We start from the raw sequence: 23,548 nt of genomic DNA on the forward strand, positions 1-23,548 counted from the left end.
AATTCTAGAAGTTTCTAGAGAATTCGAGGAAATTTATACACATTTCGCTAGAAATTTTCTCGATTTGTTGCTGTGAATTTGCCAACGCATAACACTGAGTGCATAACGGAAAGGCGATTTTTTTCTATGCAGGAATCATTTGGGAAATGAATGATTTTAAGGAACAATGTCAAAAGACCTTTTTTATGTTGGATACATATCCAATCAAAATGGTCTTTTGACATTTTTTCAAAAATCTTTCATGATCGAATTAATTATGACTTTAGATAATGAGATGAAGAATACATATACTACGCCACTACGCCTCTGTATATATATATGTGTAACGTATACATTGGAGCGATTTTCGGTCATGTATCGTATTATATGGGGACAGATGTCGTGTTTGGAGACAGTCCTCATAATATTTTATACGCACCGTCGCTTGAGGACTGACCTCAAAGAATACGTTGCCAATGCAATGTAGACGTTGGGGACCTCCGGTTGCAGTGATGTAAACGGGGACATTGTCCCCAAAGTAACATGCGAACTTCCGTATACTTTGAGGATTTTATCTTTTATGCAATATTAACGATATTGGTTATGTGCCTTTGTCATTTTCGGAACTCCATAAGTTACCTACTGATTCTCAATTGTAATGATGGACTATCTTCCTAATAATTTCATAATAACAACCTGTATTGCTTTATCATTGGATGATATGAAGGTGAACGAAACCCGTAGGGATTGTAGAATTCTACGATATGTTTATTATGAGGACAAAAGTAATGTATGGGAATATTTGAGTTCGACAAGATATGTGATGATTCTTTTACTGATTTATTTCCAAAATGATTCAGGTGTCTTGCGAAATTTTCATGATAATAGTGGTCAGATATACATGTTTGGGGAAAATGTCGATTCATAAAGGAATATCCCCTCATAAATTTTGATTCACTTCCATTGGGAGGAGCTTGTTTAGGAATAGGCCTAATAATCTAGTTCCATCCACTGTGATTTTGATATTTGTACAATCTAAGCGATTCATTCTTCCTATATCGCCATCCTCAGAGATGATTGCCGAGTTCGATTAAGTAATGGAAAATTCTTGAATGTTCTCTCGAATAACGCCATCCAATTATATGTTGCTCAGTTACGAATGAATTACATTTGGAGCACCTTAATTTTCTATCGATCGAATGGTATGAGAACATATGGAACATATGAGGACATTCAAATTTTACGAGATGTACGTTATGAGGACAGCCAATATATGGAGACACTCGGATTCTACCGATCGTCATTTATCAGGACTTCACTCTATTACTATGACGTATATTATAAAGCCTCACTAAGGAAACAGTAATCATTGGAGGAAATCAGTGCTACAATTTTATTGATGCTTTACCTGATCATGAAGGATCAATAAATTTTCTGATGATATTCGATATAATATCAAAACTGAATCACCGAAAGTCACTGAAATAACCATAATTTTCTCACGGATCCTTCTTTAATATGATACGTCTCTTCCATGAATGTTTCATAAAAAATTTCGTTGAAATATATATGATTAAGGAGAATGTCGATTGTTACAGAAATATCTTTCTGTAATGAATGTCAATTCAATTCCATTGGGAAAAGAACTCCATAGACGGATGTCGCAACTGGCTTCACTAACAATGATCGATTTGAACAATCAAAATTCTTGTCTCCTACATTCGAGTCAATATGGAGAAATTCTCAGATTTTCATCACACTGTGTGTAAAGTGACATTTTACGCACGCTCCGCGTGCGCAATACTCCACTTCCCTCACATTCTGATGAAAAAAATGGTTTGATACTCACGGAAAACGCATTTTTAGATACGTGGGATTATTTCACTTGCCTTCGGCTCGTGCTATAAACATCCCACGAGCCCAAAAACACTTTCTCGCAATTATATCGAAATATACTGGAGTAAATTAAGAAAATTTTAAGATATTCTTTTGGATGCAAGAGTCCAGTTACTATTTATTCCTTCCTTTCGGGTGTTTCAATACGAGGCATCTCAATTTTTCGCTCGTCGGATGATATGGAGACATGGAGAACATACGGGGATATTAGCATTCTGCGATATGTTCATTATGAGGACACAGAAAATATATGAGGAACTTTTGGTTTCACCATTGGTTCATTATGAGAAATTAACTGAATGGGGATGAACATTCAATAGAAAAATAATATTCATTAAAGAGAATGATCGTTACTATTCCTATCTAGCTGTGCTATCAATTTTATAAAAATAATTGATATGGTATGAAACTTTGATTAAGAGTGTTCCTTTGAATTACCACAGTTTCTTCATTGATTGTTTCACAGAAGGTTGTAATTCTTTTGCGAATGTTTTGCGGGCATAAGAATCAGATATAAGCGATGTAAAAAAATGTTAATTGGTAGATAAATTTTCTCTGATGATTGATATTGAATCACTTCTGTCGAGGAGCATTTTTTTAGAGGAGCCATTCAACTGACGTCCTCCATTGTTGTAGTCCGATTTGAAAAATTGTGAAGATTTTTTTTTTCACATCTATGTTCACGGAGAGAAGTTCCAAAATTTATGTATTCATGGAAATTTGTCACTATTTGTCTGAATATAATATTCCAATCACTGTTCATTATATAGTTAGAGATGTATTGAATTCTAGTCAACTGAATTTCCTACCGATCGGATGATGGGGACGTAGGGAACATACAGAGAGATTTGGACTTCACCATTTGTCTACTATGAGGACTTCACTCTATAGGCGTAATGTATACTATGAAGCCTACACTGAGAGAACAATCGTCATAATATCACAAAAATAATGTCTTGAGTGAAGAATATCGCATACATAGTGGATCAATGTACGGCTGGTTTCTGACAAGAAATCGGTGGGTTTTCGGTCTCTGGAATATGATATTGAATGAAGAAATGCTCTTCTGTCTCGAAGTGAGACAATATTCCTAAAAAGAAAAGGGAACTTCAACAGAAGGAAATGAAATCATTGCTTTCGTCCGAACTCATTGCGATTGAGAGCAAGCCACGGTGATATTTTGGAAATATCTGGAGGTTTTCTTCGGTGCAAATTTTATTTTCATCCAATATGTAAGACGCTGATCCATGATTCATTAAATCGGAGCTTTTAGAATCTTTATTCGATTTCTCATCTTTTGACCCGAAAAATACGATTTCTTAAGGCAAGAAATTCTCACCTATCGTGAAATGTTCATGTTCAAGTTATAAACACTTCACGGAGTTCTTAGATTGTCTGACTCGATATGCGAATTTCTTATCCCAAGCAATTCATCCTTAAATCAGATATTTGACACAAGAAATTATTTTTAGGATATTATGTCGATATTTCTCTCAGTGTATGAAGCTTGTCGACCCAATGAAGCCTATGGAAATTATGAACGGATTTCTTATGTGTAATGTATATTTCCTATGATCCGTTCAGATATTCATGACTCAGGGGATTGTGAATTGTAATAGAAACATTATCTATCAATCAATATTGATTTACATGGGTGAATGCGCCAATTATTGGTATGGTTTTGTACCTTCAAAATTGTGATTTTATTGAGGCTCTTCATATGGTTTTCTTATCATTCAAAAGACCTAAAAAAATTTTTTTCAATTTTTTTCCAGTTTCTTCACGCTCACTACGTCAATTTTCTTGTTTTTGTAGTTTTCACCTAAATTTTCTATTTCAGCAAGGGTAAATTTTTTTTATTACTTTCCGATATGTATTTCCAACGGAAATTTTCCGTTCTTTCGATTGAGCATAGTTTCAATTAGCTCACACGATCAGAAATGCCCTAAAAACAGAAAAACAAATTAAAAATGCGCTTTGTACCCCCTTCCGCAACCTTGATTGCAATTTTTTTTTTCTTACTCAAAGTAACCCTTTCTACAAAATATACTAAAAAATTAAAGTGGGACTCCGATCCCTTGATTGCCATGAAATAAAAGGAAGTAATTCAATAATTTTTGAATGAAAAATTTCCAAATTGAAAAACTGGAGATTTTTGTTTTTATTTTCAAAAATTGTTCCTAGATAGAACGGATCGGAGTCCCACTTTGATTTTTTACTCAAAGTGACCCGTCTACAAAACATACTAAAAAATTAAAGTGGACTCCGATCCCTTCCATCCAACAATAATTTTTGGAAAAAAAAATTCTTGGCAATTTTTCAGTTTTTTAATTTTTTCATTTCAAATTTAATTATTTATAGATTGCCATGAAATAAAAGGAAGAAATTCAATAATTTTTGAATGAAAAATTTCGAAATTGAAAAACTGGAGATTTTTGTTTTTTTTTTCAAAAATTGTTCCTAGATAGAAAGGATCGGAGTCCCACTTGGATTTTTTAGTATCTTTTGTAAAAAGAGTCACTTTGAGTAAGAAAAAAAAATGTTTTTAATCTGTTTCTGATTCCAAGATGCGTATTCTTTACATTGGATTCTACGCAAGGAAATGTCAATGAGTCAAGGAAAACTCTCGATATTCTTTCGCATGTTTTAATTCGAGGTACCGGCATCTTTTACCGATCGTATGATATGGGAATGCGCAGAACATACGACGGCATTGGTATTCTACTGTATGTTCATTATGGGGATACAGGAAATATATGGAGACATTTAGATTTAAACATTCATCTATACTATGAGAACTTCACTCTAGGGTGTAATGTATACTACGAAGCGTATGAACCCCATGAAGCTTATTAACCTTATGAAACCTATGAAGTCTATGAATGTATTTCCTATGATACGTCCAAATATGTATGACTCAGGGGATTGTTGATTGTGATAAAAATATTATCCTTCAATCAATATTGATTTATATACATTGGGAGGAAGATCTTCATTGATAGATTTCACACCTGGTTCTGGTCGGAATGATCATTCGATTCAAACGATCTAAGATTCTTCTTCTGTACGTTGAACTCTACGCTAGGGTATTCCAAAATGGGTGAGTCAAGGAAAATCCTCCATATTCTTCCGCACCTTTCAACACCATAAAGTGAATTTCGTTCTGCCCACTCTATGCCCGCTCAACGCGTAGTGCAACATCCCCACTGTGTGGGGCTCACTACGTCCTGCTACACTTTTCACCTTAGAGAGTCAATTCGAAGTACCTGTATTTTTTGTAGATTGGATGATATGGAGATGCACTGGATATTTGGAGACCTTGGAATTCTACGGTATGTTCATTATGAGGACACAGGAAAAATATGGGCACATTGGGATTACATTATTCGTCTATGATGAATTATTCTGGACTGTCAATGCACTCGTCCCCCTCTTCTGAAAATAATGCAACAAGGCACCAAGGAAAAATGTGATATGAAAAAAAGGAGTAATTAATTTTTTCAAATCCTTATGACACATTTATTCACTATTGAATTTTTTTCATCACTTTACATAGGTAATAATTTTTTTTTATTGGAAAGAAACAATGAGGGAGTTCATTCAATAATTTCTTGTTCTCATCAATATTATCATCGAGTAATGGTGTGTCGTGTCATCGACATCTACGACAATCAGCTATGTCTTTATCCATGCGCCTTTCTTCAGGTAGTTTCTCCCAAATCTCCTCGATATCTATGGATGCGACCATGAGAAGAAACTCTTTCGGGAAGAATGCAATATCCTCAGCCATGGTCTTGAGACTGTTCCAGTGACAATGCATCTTCAGAGCTCGGTTCAGAGAAGGTGTACAGTTCTTCAGGAACTACATTTTCAGGTTCTCCACGCTCCCTCGAGCACGAGTCCAGACGAAGTTGTATTGTTATGTACCATTTCACCTTATGTTTCTCAATATGATGAAATCGTAATTAATTATTACGATGATTACCCACCACAAATGGCGTGGGACTTCCTGCAAGATTTTCTCAATTTGCAAGGAAATTTCAAAATTGTTCAACGTCATAGACAATTGGGAGTTGAAGAAAGGATCGAAATCAATTACTCAAATCAAGAAGAAAATGAAGCAGTACCTAATACTTCATCACATATCAACGAGAGTGATAAACTCTCTTCTACCGAGAAACGGACTCGTGATGAGCATAGGTGAGGAAGAAATGGACGAAGACGACACCGCGAAAGTTTAAGAAACAAAAAAAAGATTATCGTAATTCTCTATAAATAATTATACAGATAAATATTTTTTTGTTCTTCATTGATAATTTTTATATTATACAATAAACAAATTGGTATCAATAATTATTGTACATGTTTAAATTAATTTTTTCACACCTCCACTAATTGGATAATACTCAATTATACGATCGTGCAGAATTAAACAATAGGCTCCCATTTGTGCCGCAAAATTATTAGGTGATTCGAACTCAAGGCGAATATCTACTGGTCCAGATTTGAGATATTCATTCTGCTTTGAACAATCAATAACGATGAGTAGGGCATATGTTAGAAAATCGGTCTGACTTAAAAGCGGCTCAGCCTGTTTACCATAGTAAGAATTCTGGACACTAGTGCACATATCATAAAGCAATGCATATTGATTGTTTGGGATATCAAGATTCAAATTACCATAGGGCTAACTTTGTGAATTGAGAAAGAGCTTAATATCTCTCTATATAAATAAAAAAATAAGGCGAAAAATTCAGGGGACACTCAAGTTCAGGGGACGCTTAAATTCAGGGGACGCTCAAATTCAGGGGACGCTGAGTGCCCATACGAGGAGGTGCGTGCATTTATAAGGGATGTCTATATGAGGGGGTGGTCATAAAGGGGATATCGATATTTATGGAGGATTACTATATTAGGCGGTGCTCATATGGAAGATGTTTATGGGTACGGTCACACCGCTGCGGTCACACGGACGGGAGGGGAGCGAGCGATGCGAGCGGGGGGGGGGGGCAAATCCCCCCCCGGGTTGGCGAGCGGAGCGAGCAGGGGGCGAAGCCCCCTAGTCATGAATATTGCAATGATCAAAATGACTAGCATTTTTATTAGCTTGATTTATACGGTTAGTTTGAAATCCCACGATGACATATCGAGGTTTCTCCAGTTGTGTTGAACATTTCACCACCGAGAGATGTTTAGAGGTAGCTGGCAAAAGTGGGTATTCATATAATTCCCAAGCTCGAAAATTGATCGGAATAGGCGCATCTTTAGAGATGTAATTCAACAAATTGATTTTCTTAGAATCAACTACTTTGATATAGGGAATCCACTCTATCCTATCGAAAGTGAGTTTGAATGTCTCATCTGTAACTCCCTCTGCTGGTTGCTGGATAATTGCATTCACATCAGTATTTCCTCTTGTGAGGATTAACTCATGCTTAGCGTTTACGATGATTCGTCCGTAGTCCTCAGCGAATTCCAATACCATACTCAATGGAATGGAAATATCAAAATAACTATTATCATCAGCAATCGTAGATACATCATCTTTGAGTATCCAATCAGCATTTTCCATTAGAGCCGTTTGACTTGGAGTTTGTGATATCAAATTCTTCATAAGTGTTGTCATAGCAGAGTTCTTATTTTTATCAATCTCAATGGCATTGAGTTCATAATGTATCTCTTCAAACAAGTGAAGAATAGCACAATTCACTAATCTCGTGTAACAGCTTCTCCATTGGGTTTAGTTAAACGTCCATGTATATACAGTGAGCCCTTACTCGATAACAAGCATAAATCTTGATGTTGAACAACGATGCGAATTTCATCATTGTTGTTGAAAGTAGCTGACGCAAATGGCTGGTGCACGTGAATTTCATAGTGCGCAATAGATTCATCAAAAATGATGGGTTTTTTGATTTTCATGATTTCTTCCATGGCAATTGATGATGCAAAAACCGAAAATAGTACGAATTTTTCTTCTTACTGTCTTCTTTTTCGAAGTTTGAGACCTAAACTCGTTAGAAACTTGATATTCTGTGATGTTAACACCTTGAGCGGTTTTCGTTGACTGTTTCGGACTGGGAGTGATGGCTCACTTTTATAACTGCCTGCCGGCTTGGTATTGAAAACAATACCCATATTATGTTTTTATGTGTAATCTTATTGTTATAACTTCTTCTCTGAAATTCACCACCCGACCTTCTTGATCGACAATTTTCAGTTGAAGATGCTCTATTGCTTGTACAGCGATTGGAAGATAAATGATGTTTGGTGGTACTTCAATGATCTTATATCCTGGTACTCTTCGTTCATTGATGTATGCTCTAGTAGTGATGTTGCATTCAATTCGCAGTGAGTTACCCTTGAGAATTGTCACTGGCAAATCGGATTCATGAGTGACGTGAGGTATACGAATCTTTGGAGCAAATCCCAGTAAACGACCAATAGAATTTCCTTTGTCAAAATCTATCGGATGGCTACCCTTGATGATACTTTTCAAAGTGTTATTGTGAGGCTTAAAGCTAATTGATATGCCATGTTCAGCAAGTTTATCCACCGAATAATTTTCAATATCTTCAATTTCATAGCTTGCTGTATCTCAACGACTTTGTCACCAACATAGAATTTATTATTTCCAATTTTGATGTTGGGGATAGAATTGAAGGTTAGTAGCTCAGCAAGTCCCAGAGTATAACTATTCAAAGGTGATAATTCAGTAGGAGGAAAATAATGAGCGTCCAGCACTGAGGACGTGCCTGACAGTGTTAAAGAGAAAGATTCACTCATCATCGTTAACATTCAACTGATGTCTATAAAACGATGGGTTCAGATTTTATATTAATTCTCCATCGAGAAATTAGAGACATAAGTGCCCACATACCACTGTATCATACTCTTGATATCGTTCATGATTATATTTTACAATGCTACCAACACCGAAATAATTTATTAAATCTTGGGGTGGTTGAAGATTACCAAAGCTGTCGAAATAGAGGATTACATTTTTTCGTTTTTTTGTATGCAACCCAATGCGTACCATGTCCATCTTTATCATCGAGATTGACGATCGTTGATTCGTACTTGTGTGGACCAGTCTTAGGCATTTCAGTCCTCATATATACTCCACGAAAGTGGAATTGTCATGGTTTTGGCGTATTTTAACAAATCAGCATCGGGGAGGGCTGGGTGTGGTAGCTTTATGCATTTTTTAAATGGAGACCCAAGCCTTTTTTATAAGGTTTCAAGTATAAACCCTTGCCCAATGCAATCGCATCCATTGTTTGATTATATATCATACTCTCCTGTAGCGCTTTTTTGACTGCATTAGCATCATTGGTAGCTTTCGCAATGTCAGCGAAATTGACTGGCTGGCGCCACCAGCAAAAAGAGGTATCAGGAAGGGTAATACACCCCCAATTTTGGCTGGTAGAGGTAAGATACGAGGTGATTGCACTCGCTTTCTACCACCAATTTCTTTAACTGTTTCACGTGTTCGTTTAAGAGCCGATTTGATATCATCGGTTCCCGGACGCATGGAAGTCTTAGCTGCTCAAATGATTTGTCTCAGAGAGACTGTTTTCTTATTCATAGCACTACCACGTTTCCTTTTTTTTCGTTTTTCTCTTTGCAACACCTTTACCGTGGAGGTAGGAGTATCAGGACATCTAAGCATTTTTCGACGGCAAAACACGTTAATTTCATAAGCCAAGTCGGAAATAAATAAATTGAACAAATGGAAAGTGATTCTGATCATGTTTCGAGCAAAAGGAAGTCAAATAGTTGTGGAAATTATTTATAACTAAATTAATATTGGCACAAATATATTAAGTCTCTGATACAGTAGTATCTGGACACCAAAATGCACCTGGATGCAGTATCCGGACAAGTGAGGGTGCAACATCTGGACAGTATGGTTTTCTGTACGCGTACTGCCAAATAATTGATACAATTTGATAAGTTTGAACATTTATTGGATAAATGGTTGCAAAACACTCCATATAAAAATTTGTGAAAATGAATGTAACATAATTATTTGCGATTAATTTTTTTAATAGTTTTCTTTCAACTGCCTTTTTTATTTTCCCCCTACAATGGACAATTAATGGATTAACACAGGTGATATCGATTCACCTCTCACATTCAACAAGAAATGTCAAAATGTCAGACAGCAAAAGTTTAAATTGAGGTTACAATGGGTACAAACCAAGTGTCCGTCTACTGCATCAGATTGCTTTGCAACTGATGCAGTACCTGGACACGTGATTTTTCGTATTTGCGGGTATTTTAAAGTGTTTTGAAGGTCTCTAAACTTATTTTACATAATTATGTTCCTATTTAAATAAGCTACATTGTAATGTTCACTTACATTTTCCTGTTTCCACGATAATACACTGACACAACTCCAACCTTTTTAGTTACGCAACGGCCGCTGGAGGCATCGCGATACGATTGACAGCCGAAAAAAATTAATTTTAAATATCACTTTATCCCTGAGAGTAAAAAACCGCTGTTTAATAAGTAAAAAAAATATCTTTCGTTCCATTAACTTTTGATGGGCGGCGATTTGAGTTTAAATAAGTGCCTAAAATCAAGAATTATTAACAGAAGTGGGCTTGGTGTCCAGATACTCCTTCCTGTCCCGATACTCCTACCTCCACGGTATCGCGTATTTTTTCATGCCCATGCTAAGGGAGGTTTTTCCTTTCATGGTATTGGCTGCACCCCAAGCAGCAGCTTTTTCAGCCAAGCTTGCGTCCTTTGATAAAACTCGTTTCCAAGCTCTCTCTGTAAGAATTTTATCCGCTTCGTGTCGTGCAGTTAGGTTATCTCGATTTTTCGAGTAGGCTATATCGTGCTCTTTACAGGCTGCGTCAAGTGGATTTATGCCAGGATCACCCCGCTTCAAGCGTTTTTGTAATTTTATCGCAGGACCACAATACTGATAGCCTGGTATATGTAATTCAATAGGAAGTTTATTTATGAGAATGTTCACTAAACCTCTACCTTGACGCCCTCTTTTGCGTTTGTATCCTTTCATGTCTAAATGAGAACTGATGTGTGATGGGATAAATAATTATTATTTATAAGTGTCTGTGCCAGTCATTGCTAGAACATGGAGGGATATGGAACTGGATGATTCGCTGAGACATGATTGAACATGTGTAAACTTTTAATATAGGGCGGCTGTGATGATGATCCAACGCTAACTACTAGCGAGTGAATGGCACCGATATCTATAAATGAGCGATATTTATAGAGTTCTGATCAGTCATTAACCATGAAATTCAAGAAGCAGAATACACAACTTCCGATAATGAATTTTGATAACCTAACGCAAAAGAAGAAGAGTGAGAAAAGGCGTCATGGACCGCTATTACGAGCCTTAAAACCGATTAGTAGTGTGCGAGCAGTTATTTGTGGACCCTCAAATTATGGAAAGACAAACTAATGGTTTGAGATTTGAGAATATCTATGTTTATTAAAAATCTCTAAATCAACTGAAATATCAGTTTCTCAAACGTTTACTCTCTGGTATAAAGGGAATAGATTATTTTCCGTATAGTGAGTACGATGAAGTCATTAGACCAGACAATCCTCGGCCAAATTCTATCATGATTTTCGATGATGTGGCATGTGAAAAACAACATAATATGCGAGCATTTTTTGCATGGGATGACATAGAGATGTTGATTGATAGTTTCTATCTATGTCAAAAATATGGTCGTATACCGAAACATCTTGTGCGTGACAATCCAAATTTACTGATACTGTTCCGTCAAGATGAAATGAATTTGAAGCACATTTATGAAGATCACGTTAATACTGACACGTCCTTCACAGAATTCAAGGATTTGTGTGCGAAATGCTGGAATGAAGGCAAATATAGTTTCATAGCAATTGACAAAGATAGTAAACTCAATGAGGGTCGGTATCGCAAAGGATTCGAATGCTTCATGAAAAGATAAATATACACTTGTTATGTCCAGAGAAGGATTTTAGCGTCGAATGGACATGTTTTAATTGTCACATTAAAATCAAAGCTAAAATTATTGAATTTTATAATTATTGGACGACGCAAAGTTTTATACTCTTACCTTTTTTAAAATATAAGCGAAAAAGGGCTTGATTTAGGGATAGGGCTTGACTTGAGACGAATTTCTAATCAAGACATTTGGAGTTGTAATGGGAATCAAATTTGAATTTAAATATATTTTGTATAACTACTCGGTTTACAAAAACATGAGCGTAATTTTACAGAAATCTAGGTAGCTAAAATTCCTATCCCTGGAATGATCTGAAGGATTCAAATTTGGGTTCACAAATTTTGTTACTCACAATTCGGTCTGATATTTATAAATTATTCGATGTATTTGTAGATCCCTGGGTAAATCCGTAATTTCCTCACCAGCAATTAGTCGCGCTAAAGGCTATTATGGATACTTTCACGGAAACACTTTCTTCTACTCGTTGATATTTTAATGAATTTTTGGCAGTTGAAGTTGAAGATTGTAAGAGTTTGGTTGAGACTGTCCACAACGCGTTATAATAAACGAATTCCTTATTTGCAAGAAAAGTCACCACTCTCGGTTAAAGAAATTTTATTCCCGAATAATTTCAATTGTTCGTAACTTACTATTAATTCAGTACTATCCCGTGTAGTCGAAGAAAGGATTGAAAAACCGGACCGATTAAATGAACCATTTCCACCAGAATTGTTACTGCTCCGTCGCTGCTTCAAGACTGCTTAATTTTGGTTTTTCTGACATTTTTATATGAATTTTGGGGTCACTTGTCACATGGGCTCCAACGAGTCCATTTTTAATTGGTGGAAAATGTCGTATGACTTTTCCCACTCTTTTGATTTTTATGGGGAAGTAGTTCATTCGGTTTTTGGGGTCTTAATTAATCGGTTTTCAATCGTTCCTTCGCGTGCGAATCTTAGTATTGGGTAATTGGGGCATGCTGAGTGTGCCATTTCATCACTTTTGAACTCGATTCCAGTGCCTTTGGAATTTTTAATTGAGTTCAAGTGATAAAATGTACTCAATTTAGCTTACAATTTTGGGTTTGGTTCTTAATTACATGAAGTTATAATATAACTTATAGTTATGATCCTATATAAAATTTATTCTAGTCTTAAATTTCTAGTATAAAATTTTTGGACATTACACACTATTCAAAGGAATCGAGAATAGTTGTTGTATTACTACACACGTTTTCACATTCAGAGCGAAAATTTGAAGGAGACGCATATTTTGCGGTATATCACTCAAGCGAGTGATGCCATTCGCCGCAAGCATAAAATGATAAAATTGGGTAGCGGAACCACTGAGAAAGCCATGAGTGAAGTACTCAAATCAGTAATAACTCCGCTCGAGAAATTGGTGGAATCTTCAAATAAGAAGCAAAGAAAGAGCAAGATAGCTGGTACTGCTGTTCGAATGCAGAAAGATATGGATGATGACTATGAGAGTCCTCAATATGAATCTCTAGAAGAATTCTCATCGGATTTAGAAAGCACACTTACAAGCACTCCTGTCAAAAAAATATCCCCAATAAAAGCTATGACTTCAACTGATCGTATTTCATCAATGAAGCCGGAATCTCCTATAGCTTCACAAAAGCTTCTTCAAATGTATCTAGATCGATATGATACAGAGCGTGAGAAGACTGATTTGGATACAGAATATGGTGTTCGTTCTTTGACAAACAATATAAAGATTGGTGATTTTGTGGTCACTTTCCATGGAAATTCAATGACCCTCAAAGGTGAGGAATATACATTAACTCCTGGTCTAATTGAATTGATCTTTAACCCTCCTGAACTGGCGTTCGACCGCCGGCCGAGTCCACTGGCTCGGTAGGCACGGTGCCGCCCGTGTTACAGTGAGCGCAGTGTTGCCACGTCCGAGCGCGGCGATTCACGATGATTCGAATCATGGACTCAGAGACTTATTTCTCATTGAAACCAAAATACGGGAATTAAAACATTTTCACATGCCTTCACCTTTTATTATCTTTATTGCATTTTCCAATAACAACAATATTTGTCTACCATTTGAACATTTTTTTTCATTTCAAGAATGATATCGTAATCATTTTAAAAACAAAGCACAACATATATGGAACGAAAACTTTTCAAGTCTCATATTTTTTCTCTGAAAATATCCAGGTTTTTATATGAATGTATCTTCTGCCCATGAAATACTAATAAGAAAACTTGAAGAATACCAGTTTTTCAGGTACTTCTCTTTTACGGTCCTCTCACATCCATACCATCAACTTTTTATAAAATTGAAAATCCTCAATACAAAACATTTGAACAATCAACAGCGACTTACACCTAGTTTTCAACTTTGGAATGCTTCATTGGAAAATTACATACTAATCGGTTATCTCTGCATCAAATGCAATATTGACTATGAACAATAAAACATGAACTCTGTCCTCAAAACGTTGAACCAATCCAAGACAAATTGACTCTATATGGATTAATCACCATTCAGTCATTGAGGTTAAATTTTTCTCCTTCTTCCTCTGAATTTTCTGACATACGACTACAATTTTTTGAAGAAAATTATGCTTCAAAATCTTCAACGTAAACCTGAAGAACTGAACCATTTTCTTCAAACTACATTTCCAATAACTTATAGGATATATTTGAACAATCATGAAACAACCCCGATAATCATAACATTTTTGGTTTTTTCTCTTTGCGAATTATTCACGCAAGTATCCATCTCTCACTAAAATATTCACTCATCTATAATATCAACACCTTATTATGCACTGACTCGAATAAAATAATTTCGACCTGTGAGAATTGTGAAAATTCTAGTGATTCGAATTCATTCTATTTGACTTTACAGAAAATCTCATTAAAATTGCGTCTTTCATTTAAATTCTTCTTTCCAATCACATGAAAAAATTATTATTAAACTCGAAAACTTGACTCTCCATAAATGTATTATGAAAAACATAAGATAGATTAAGACAATAAATACGAATTCTCTTGTTAACTAAACCTTTATCTCCCTCACGAACCACCTCAAGATCAGAAAAAAACACTCTCCTGGAGCTAAATCTTTTTCTTGAACATCTCATCATAAATTCAATGACTTTCTTCTATTAAATTTTCCATAGGGCTAGTTGATCAACTTCAACAACCAGTTATGGGGTTTCACCAAATGGTTATTGATTTTCGATCAATATGTCTCTTCTTGTTCAATCCTCAGCTAGAGCTCGATCCTCAAAATAATTTTCACATATTTTACGAGTATGCTCAACTCCACAAATGAGGTGGAAACAAGAAACACATTTCGATGTGCTTTCACGACTCAACTTTAAGGGACAGTAGTAACACCTGCCTCTCTCTTCGTTCAAGGAGCTTTCAATGTCTGTATTGAGACCAGCGTATTTCTTAATTGAACTTCGTAGATCAATTCTTAAATTTGGTATCTTCAAACGTCTGAGCATCCATGGAACAGTTAAATTTTTAGCAATGGTCTTCAAATACTATTTGCGTGGTACTTTAACCCCAGTGTTCTCCGCGAAAACGATCTGCGAATTAATTCCCACGATATCCATGATACCAAAACATACAGTGAGGGGCCATCTGCAACAATATCTAGCTACGCTGTACTTGGATCTCAAGTGATCAGTTGTGTCAACCCCTCCCTGTTTCGAGTTGTAAAAAGTGATAATTTCTGGCTTCGTCTTCGCTCCTGACGCTGGATCAATGGCCGCTGACGTATGCATAGATGACAGAAGAAGTACAGTTTTACTCTTTTTGGGAACATACGATATCAATACTTTGCCTTTGTTATAACCAGCTAGTGTTGAATGGACTGAACGACCTTTGTGTGTTACAAATTCAGGTGGAATCTCTCTCTTGTGCTTCTTCAAAGTCGCCACGCACGTTGTGTCAAAATTGTCCTTGAGATCATCAACAGTAGGTACTGAGCTAAACCAATTTTCGGTTGTGATATTCCTCCCGCCATTGAGGTAGGGCCTCGTCAATCTTGGCACTACTGCACTCGGCCTGTTGTCAACTGCATGGCGTCCTGGTGTCTGTTTACCCAGGTAAATTTCAGCGTTACATGTATAATGCGCCGTAGCATCCACAACCGCAAAAACTTTTAATCCATAACTGTTTGGTTTGAGGGGTAAATATTGTTTAAAACTGCATCGTCCCTTGAACCCGAACATCATCTCATCCAATGTAATGAGTTCTCCTGGGCAGTACATTTTTTTTAATTTCTGGACTATCTCTTCCCAGATCTCTCGGATTGGTGAAAGTTTATAAGTCTTCCTCCGAGATTCTCTAGACTCAGCATCATCGAAACGTAAAGCACGAAGTAGCAAACAGAAATGAGATTCACTCATCACACATCTGAAAATTTGAGGGGCCGTGCCGTCTGTGGCCCATAAATCCCTCGTGTGGGTGTGTGCTACTTTCAAGGTACCAGTATAATGAAGCAATCCAAAGAGAGCTTTCATCTCTGCCACGCCAATGTCCGAACAGCTCCTTGGACGTTGATAATTACCTCTTAGAACTCTCAATTTGACATTGGTGTGGTCAACTATTTTTTGAATGATGTCATCAGAGAAGAACAGCTGCCAGGGCTCGATTTCCGTTTTGGCCCCTTTCGCAGGTCTTTTTACTCCAGCACTCTCAGTAAAAGCATTACGTTTCTCAGTTTTATTGGCATCAGGAAATTTTGTCGACCACTTCGTTGTTTTGTCTTTCCCAAGGTAGAATGGAGGAACTTTTGAGGAATTGGAAGAGGATTCTGCATCAGAATTGGATGGAGATTCGCCATCGTCATCGGGTCCAGATTCAGGCTCCTCGTCAGAATAATCTGTATCTTCTGCCTGACGAAATTCCTCAGCATTCTCATCCTCACTGTCCACTGCCCGGGCTTTTTGTTGTCTTCTTGCCATTTTAGACTACAAAAAAACTATACCGTTTTTATTTATATTCGTCGATAGATTTAGAGGAGTGAGTGAGGCAAAATGAACAATTTGACATATTTTCCAATGTTTATAACTCAGGAACAAAATTATTAATTTATGTCAGTCTGTACTTATCAAAAAGAGGAATAATTTTATAAGAAAAAATTATTCTGTTCTATTGAAGATTGAATGTGTGAATAAAATTTAAGAACAAGCTAGGAGTATCCATTTGACTCCACGTACGTCCCACTAGAAAAAAATAGTACAAACCTCTTGTTGATAACTTCAAACTGCTCATTCGAAACTTTATGAAAGTCAGGTTACTCCACATGTGTCCTATATTTCCCAATAATTAACCCTCGCATTCTTTTAGATTTTACTTCTATAAACAGCGAACAGTAAACGACAAAATAACTGGATGACTCAAGGTTATCACACACTAGCCGACTCGATTCATTTCAAAAGAAACCATTCACTTCTTACTATAGTATTTACAGCGTGAATAACATTTCTATAAAACACTACTTCTCCCAGAACTTCGTAATAATTTTGGATGAAAAATTTGAGCGTCGAAATTCTGCTTCTTTAAAAAATTTTTGAAATCTTCGAAAAATTTTTGGATGAAAAATTTGAGCGTCCGTTGGGAATGGACGTCTCACGTGTTCAAACCGGCATGTTGGATACAACTGCCTGGGTAGGGGTACTGGCGTACACATCGTGGCAACAGCGCGATTTTTATATTTTTTCATGAGGTATATACGGATTTTTGGAGAATAAAAATCTCACCATCTGATTTCAAAAGGTTTTAAATAGACATTCTAATTTTTCGAGATTTTTTGAACCAAAATTGTGACTGCTAGTTGCGAAAAACGAAAAAAGGCGGCGCCGTGCTCATTACGCCAGTTCAGAAGGGTTAAGAAGTCACCTAACATGAGTCTCATAACCGAAACTGATAAACATACTTACGGTAATATCATACGGAGTACAAATGCTCATCGAATGTGGTACAAGCCTAGTGGAGTTATTCGAACAAGCAGCAGCATGAAATATTACATTATCGCAAATCTCATTGACTCCAAGAAAACTGGAACAGCTCTTCCTCATCATATGATTGCATCAATAAAACCTTAAAAAACGGACTACGTATATTGGGATGATCCAAATGAGTTGGTGGATAGACTCCGATTGCTTATGGCATCACAATCAGCTGGAAATATAAGTCACACCAATGAAATTATGTCAATAATGGAAGAATTGTGTGAGGCCGGCATTATTTATTAGACTGTGGAAATGATAATTCATCATTTGAAACATGAGGGTTCACGTGTTTGGACGTCAGTTGAGTAAGAGTGTTGTGAGGGCTTCTGGTAGTCGGGGTCCTCCAGGAGAAGGTTTTAAAGTTACTTCCGATGGACACTATGATATGGATCATCGCAGACTGTAATTTAGCTGATTCTGTAGAGGACTATGATGCAGTTTCCTCGAAAATAATGCGCAATATGATGAGGAGATTCGTCTTATATATAATGTCACTGGATCTATGGGTGGGAGAATGGATGGAATACAAATAATGATCCAATCATTTCAAGAAAATTTTTTGGCGACTATGAGACAAAAACGTGTAGATGAAGAGGAAGTACCAGAACGCTTGGTTGATCATTCAAAGACCATTAGGCATTTGAGTGACAAACTAACAACATTGAAAGAATCTGTGTCACCTCAGATTCCGTCAATCCTTGATGGTCTGCAACCAATGATCACGAACCAATTGAAAAGAATTCAAGAGGATACAAATCAAGACTTGGCATTGCGTTATTCTGAAATAATTGCTAACTTGGATGACTTCCGATTTGGGCACTGCGCGTGCTGGTTGTGCGAGCGAGCGTCCAGGTCTTATTAACTGTATATCTGAGTCAATCCGGTGCCTAGATAATTTAAAAAGTGCAGTTCGAGAGTATTATAAAAGGCGGGACGTTGGAAATAATTGGAGGTACCGATAAAGGCAGGAGAAGAGTGTAATTAAAGAGAGAAAGTCTACAATGGTGATTGAGGTTAGCTTTTTGGTGGTAAAAGACGGCAAGATGGCGAATCCTGGTGATAATGTTACTGCAGTCGGTATGGAAGAAGAGGGAGAAGTTAATTCGCAGAGTGGCTCAGAGAGGGCAGACGACCTACAACTGCCTCAAAATGGTGCAGAGGCTGTCAAGAGACGTAGGAGCCGACCGAAATGGTCTGGCAAGTTACCGCCGAAGGAGCGCGTTAGCGCAGGAAGAACCTTAGAGGATTTTTGGAGTGAGAGCAACCCAAAGTCTTTAGTCATAGGTTCAGGAAGCTTGCAAAGGACCCCAACAAAGGTCACCACTAGAGCCGGATCTCAAAAACCGGGGCAGTCATCCACACAAGAGACTGAGACCCCAGTGAACTATGAGGAAGTGGTGGAGCCGGTTAACGACATAAATAAGTCACCGTTGACAGCGGTGATGAGGAGGAAGGCACGCAAAGCTCCCCAAGTAAAGAGAGGAAGGAGTGGGAGTCGAGATTCGAGGAGAATTTTGAGAGTAGGATGGCTGCGCTGGAAGAGCTGTTGAGAAGCGAGTTAGCAAGGACTCGGGATCACCCGTTGACTAGCTGCGAGGGCTGTGCATCGTGAAGGAGAGAAAAGGTTGGAAGTGGCGAAAGATTAGTAGCGCTCGTAGAGGATAATGAAAAACTGAAACAGGAGAATGGCACCCTGACAGAAACGGTTGAGAGGATGTGTGCAGACTATGAACAGTAGCTGGAAAACCTGAGGGAGGAGGTAGATGCTTACGGGACAGGGAATCAAGCTGGGACATTGGGCCCCTTTTTGGTAGGTACCCAGAACCTTCAATTTTCACAGAGCTCTCCCCACACACAGAGTCCCTGGGTCGGTGAGGATGACGGCAACAACAATATCGATGATGCCCCTGATGACAGGAGGATCCATAACAAGAGCGGAGAGAGGAACATACACGAGGACCCTATTGTCACAGACGAAACAGGTGAGGCTGAGAGAAACCCTCCCCCTGAAAAGCTACTAGAAGAGCAGTGGGAGAGTGAAAAGAACGACAGATGGCAGAGAAGGAAGAACATCATTAAAAGCTTGACGCTGATACCAAGAGCAAAAAAGGAGGAACTGGAACAGTGGGTAAGTGACACGATGGAGCTAAAGATTCGGTTGAAGAGACTAGAGAGAACAGAAGATGGATGGAGAGTAAGGTTCGAGGAGTTGAGGAAAAATCTAGAAGTGGTAAAGAGAAAGAAGTGGCTTGGCAGGCTAAACTGGGGAGTCTGGATCCTAGATGACATAATGGATAGACAGAAGAAGGTCCAAAGTTGGCTAAAGAGGGAGGTAGCAGCTTGGAGGCAGAGAGGAAAGTTTGCGAAGGTGGGTTTTATGAAACTTAAAGTTGATGATACATGGCTCGTTTGGGATGAGCAGGATGGCGACATGAGGCTCTGGAAGGTCCCTGCTGAAGAGGACGAGGAGACATTTCGTGATGTCAGGAGTTAATAGACACCAATCCAGCGAACTGGCAGTAGTCCACTGGAACGCACAAAGCTGGAGAAAGATTAAAAGAAATTGGGGTTTACTGAGTGAGGGATATGTAATACTAATTCAAGAGACGTTTGTGGAGCAGAAAAGGCTAGAGAAGGTCTTAAGTTATATGGATAAAACGTACGAGTGGTGGGGCAAAGCGGCTTACGACTGAAATCAAACCGAGGGAGAGCTAGTGGAGGCATGATAGTTGGAGTGAAGAAGGACCTGAAAGGCGAGTGTAAGGTTGACGAGTGGCCCCATGGCTTTGTAATACATTTAAAGAGAAATGAAGAAAGTTGCGTAATAATCTCAGGTTATAACAATAAGAACTCAAAAATCAAGAGCTTTATTGAGAAGCTAGAGAGGCTGACGGAAAGTCTGGAAGGCTCGGATGAGAGAGTTATAGTGGTTGGGGACTTCAATGTAAAAGTGGGTGAGGAACAGGGGGTTGCTGAGTGTGGGGTCGAGAATGAGTGCAGGATTCCACCTAGAATTTCGGAGGATAAAGAAAAGAGGCAGGAAACACCACAATTCCTTAGCTGGTGTGAGAGCAGGGCGATGCTCATTATGAATGGTCGGGCTAAAGGAGATAAAAAGGAAGGATCACGTTCACTGAAAATGGACAAGAACTCGGTTCTGTGCTGGACCTGGTCTTGGTGAAACTGGAGGACTGCTGGTCGGTCCCTGACTGGTTTCAAGACATGAGAATGGCAGCATAGGGGGGCTCAGACCACTTCCCGGTCCTCTTCAGAGTAGACTGGACGAAGAAAGAGGAGGTGCACGGAAAACGAGTGGTCAAGGCCAAGAAGAGATTTAGGTGGAGAAGCGGAAAAATAGTACAGTACAGCAAAGGATGGAATGATGAGTAGAGTAAACAGGAACCTAGACGTGACCAGGGAAGTAGCAGCGAAAAAGGCTGGCATGTTGAGTGGAGGAGGAAGAGGAGCAAGACAGACGGCGGCCTGGGTGAACGATGAGTACAAGGCATTGAGATGGAAACTATTTAAGTTGCAGCTTCGATTCAGGAAAAACAGAAACTGGAAGAATAAATTGGCGTACAGGGAGTGTAAAAGGGATCTTGCTAGTCTGAGAGCAACACTAGCATCTGACTGGTGGAAAGAAAGGCAGAAGGCAGTGTTAGGAAGCCGGAACCTGTCGGAATGGTGGGGTGCTATGCACTGGTTCAGAAAGAAGACTAGAAGGCAGGCCAGCAGTAAGATTTGTGAACAAGAGTGGCAAGAGCACTTTATGACGCTGTTAGAGGGAGAAAAGGTCGAGTGCAATTCGGAAGAGAGGCGTCCAGGATCATCTGAGGTTGCAGAGGACACGGTGGAGGAAGCTGAAACACCCACGGAGGAGTGCGTGCCGTAGGCAGTAGTCCCGAGGGGTGAAGACGAGCGGAGTACCCTAAGTCCGGGGGAGGGGGATGCAGTGGAGAGGGATCTGCTGAACCGAACTCCATCGGACGCAGAGATTCTGAAGGCACTGAATCACTTGAAGAACGGTAAGGCTGCTGGCGAAGATGAGGTATCTTCAGAGTTCTTGAAGGCCCTGTGGAAGGAAGGTAAGAGGGAACTGGCTTCACTCATAAAGGAAATATGGTCTGAGGGGAAAGTTACTGAATCATGGAGGACGGCGAGAATTTATCCAATCGTCACGAGTGGAAACGAGGATGAGGTGAAAAATTACAAGGGGTATTTCTCTTTTGGATATCGGCTATAAAATTCTTGCCATTGTAATGGTGTGGGGACTAGGAGACTGGCTGGAGACCCATGAAAAGTTAACAGAAGGACAGGCAGGATTTCGTAGAGAAAGACCCACGATAGAACAGGTGTTTGTTTTGAACTCAATAATCGGAAATTGACTGAAGAATAAGAACGGTAAATTGTACGTGGCTTTTGTTGACTTCCGAGCGGCCTTTGATAAGGTGGATCGAAACAGGCTGTGGGACAAGAGGAGACATGGGCATCGACGGCAAATTCCTGAAGGTACTGATGGAGATCTACGACCCAACCTGGAATGAAATACTGGTAATTAACGGGGTCACGGAGAAGTTCAGAACAAACAAGGGAGTGAAACACGGCTGCCCGTTGAGTCCAGTCCTGTTCGACATTTTCGTGAACGACCTGGAGGTCATGTTGAGACGAAGAGGAGTTGGAGGCTCAGGAATAGGCTCAGGAGGAAATTCCTGGACTAAGATTTACGCTCTGCTCTACGAAGATGATGTGGCAATAGTGGCAGAGGATGGAGTTGATTTATCGGCGATGTTAAGGAGCTTGGAAAATTGGTGAGACAGAAACCGGATGGAGATGAACATGGACAAGATGAAAATAATGGTGTTTAAGAAAGGAGGACGGAGAAAGGAGGAATGTTGGTCGTATAAGAGCAGGGAGATATAAGTCACCGAAGAGTTTAAGTACTTGGGTTTCTAGTTTGCAATGGGTAATCAGTACAACACACATGCACGAAAGGTAGCAGGGAGGATGCAGCAGCTGATTAATAAGGCATGGGGTGACTCGAAGAGAGCAGGGTTGACAGACCTGTGCAGACGATTGTACCTGATGGATACAACGGTCAAGGTGGGAGCTTTGTACGAAGTAGAGATCTGGGGCTGGAATAGAAGGGAGGTGATGGAGAAAGTTCAGAATATGTTTGTTAAGGCAAGTATGTGCCTATCCCCGAACACTCCTGATTATATTTGGAAGCTAGAGGCTGGCAGGAAGAGTATAGAGGTGGAGGTTTTCAGGAGGGCAGCCAATTACCTGATAAAGCTTTTGTTGCTGGGAGACGAGAGATGGGCCAAAAGGTGCTTACTGGAAGAAGTTGGAGGGATAAAAAATGGAAACCCAACGGCGTGGGGCAGTGAGATGCTGAGGGCTCTGCGTTCAGTCGGGGATGGCGAGTTGCTAGACATGTTGTGGGAGCAAAGGTCGCTGGGGGAGATCCAGACAAGACTGGCGAAGCTGGTGAGGATCAAGGAGGATCAGAATTTGCAATTGCGTTGGCCTAAAGTGGAAAAGTCAAGCTACTGCAAGTACTACAAAGAAATTAAAGCGGAGGCAGAGCTGGAGAAATACTGGAGGAGGAAGGACTTGAAAGGCTCGATGAAGGAGACGTGGGCGAGATGGAGATGCGGGTGTGTAATAAAAGAGGGGATGA

The 23,548-nt window shown here is 38.9% G+C and overlaps 1 protein-coding gene across 1 annotated transcript; it reads right to left on the reverse strand.

The window, feature by feature from the left end:
• Positions 1 to 15,390: 15,390 nt before the first annotated feature.
• Positions 15,391 to 16,818, reverse strand: LOC107046449 (piggyBac transposable element-derived protein 4-like). The gene has a single exon (XM_015269064.1). The coding sequence runs from the start codon at positions 16,816 to 16,818 to the stop codon at positions 15,391 to 15,393; it is 1,428 nt and encodes a 475-aa protein (XP_015124550.1).
• Between the last annotated feature and the right edge of the window lie 6,730 nt (positions 16,819 to 23,548).

The sequence above is a fragment of the Diachasma alloeum genome, unplaced genomic scaffold, assembly GCF_001412515.2.
Source record: "Diachasma alloeum isolate Michigan unplaced genomic scaffold, Dall2.0 Dall_scaffold_01393, whole genome shotgun sequence".
In the NCBI taxonomy this organism is placed as follows: domain Eukaryota; kingdom Metazoa; phylum Arthropoda; class Insecta; order Hymenoptera; family Braconidae; genus Diachasma; species Diachasma alloeum.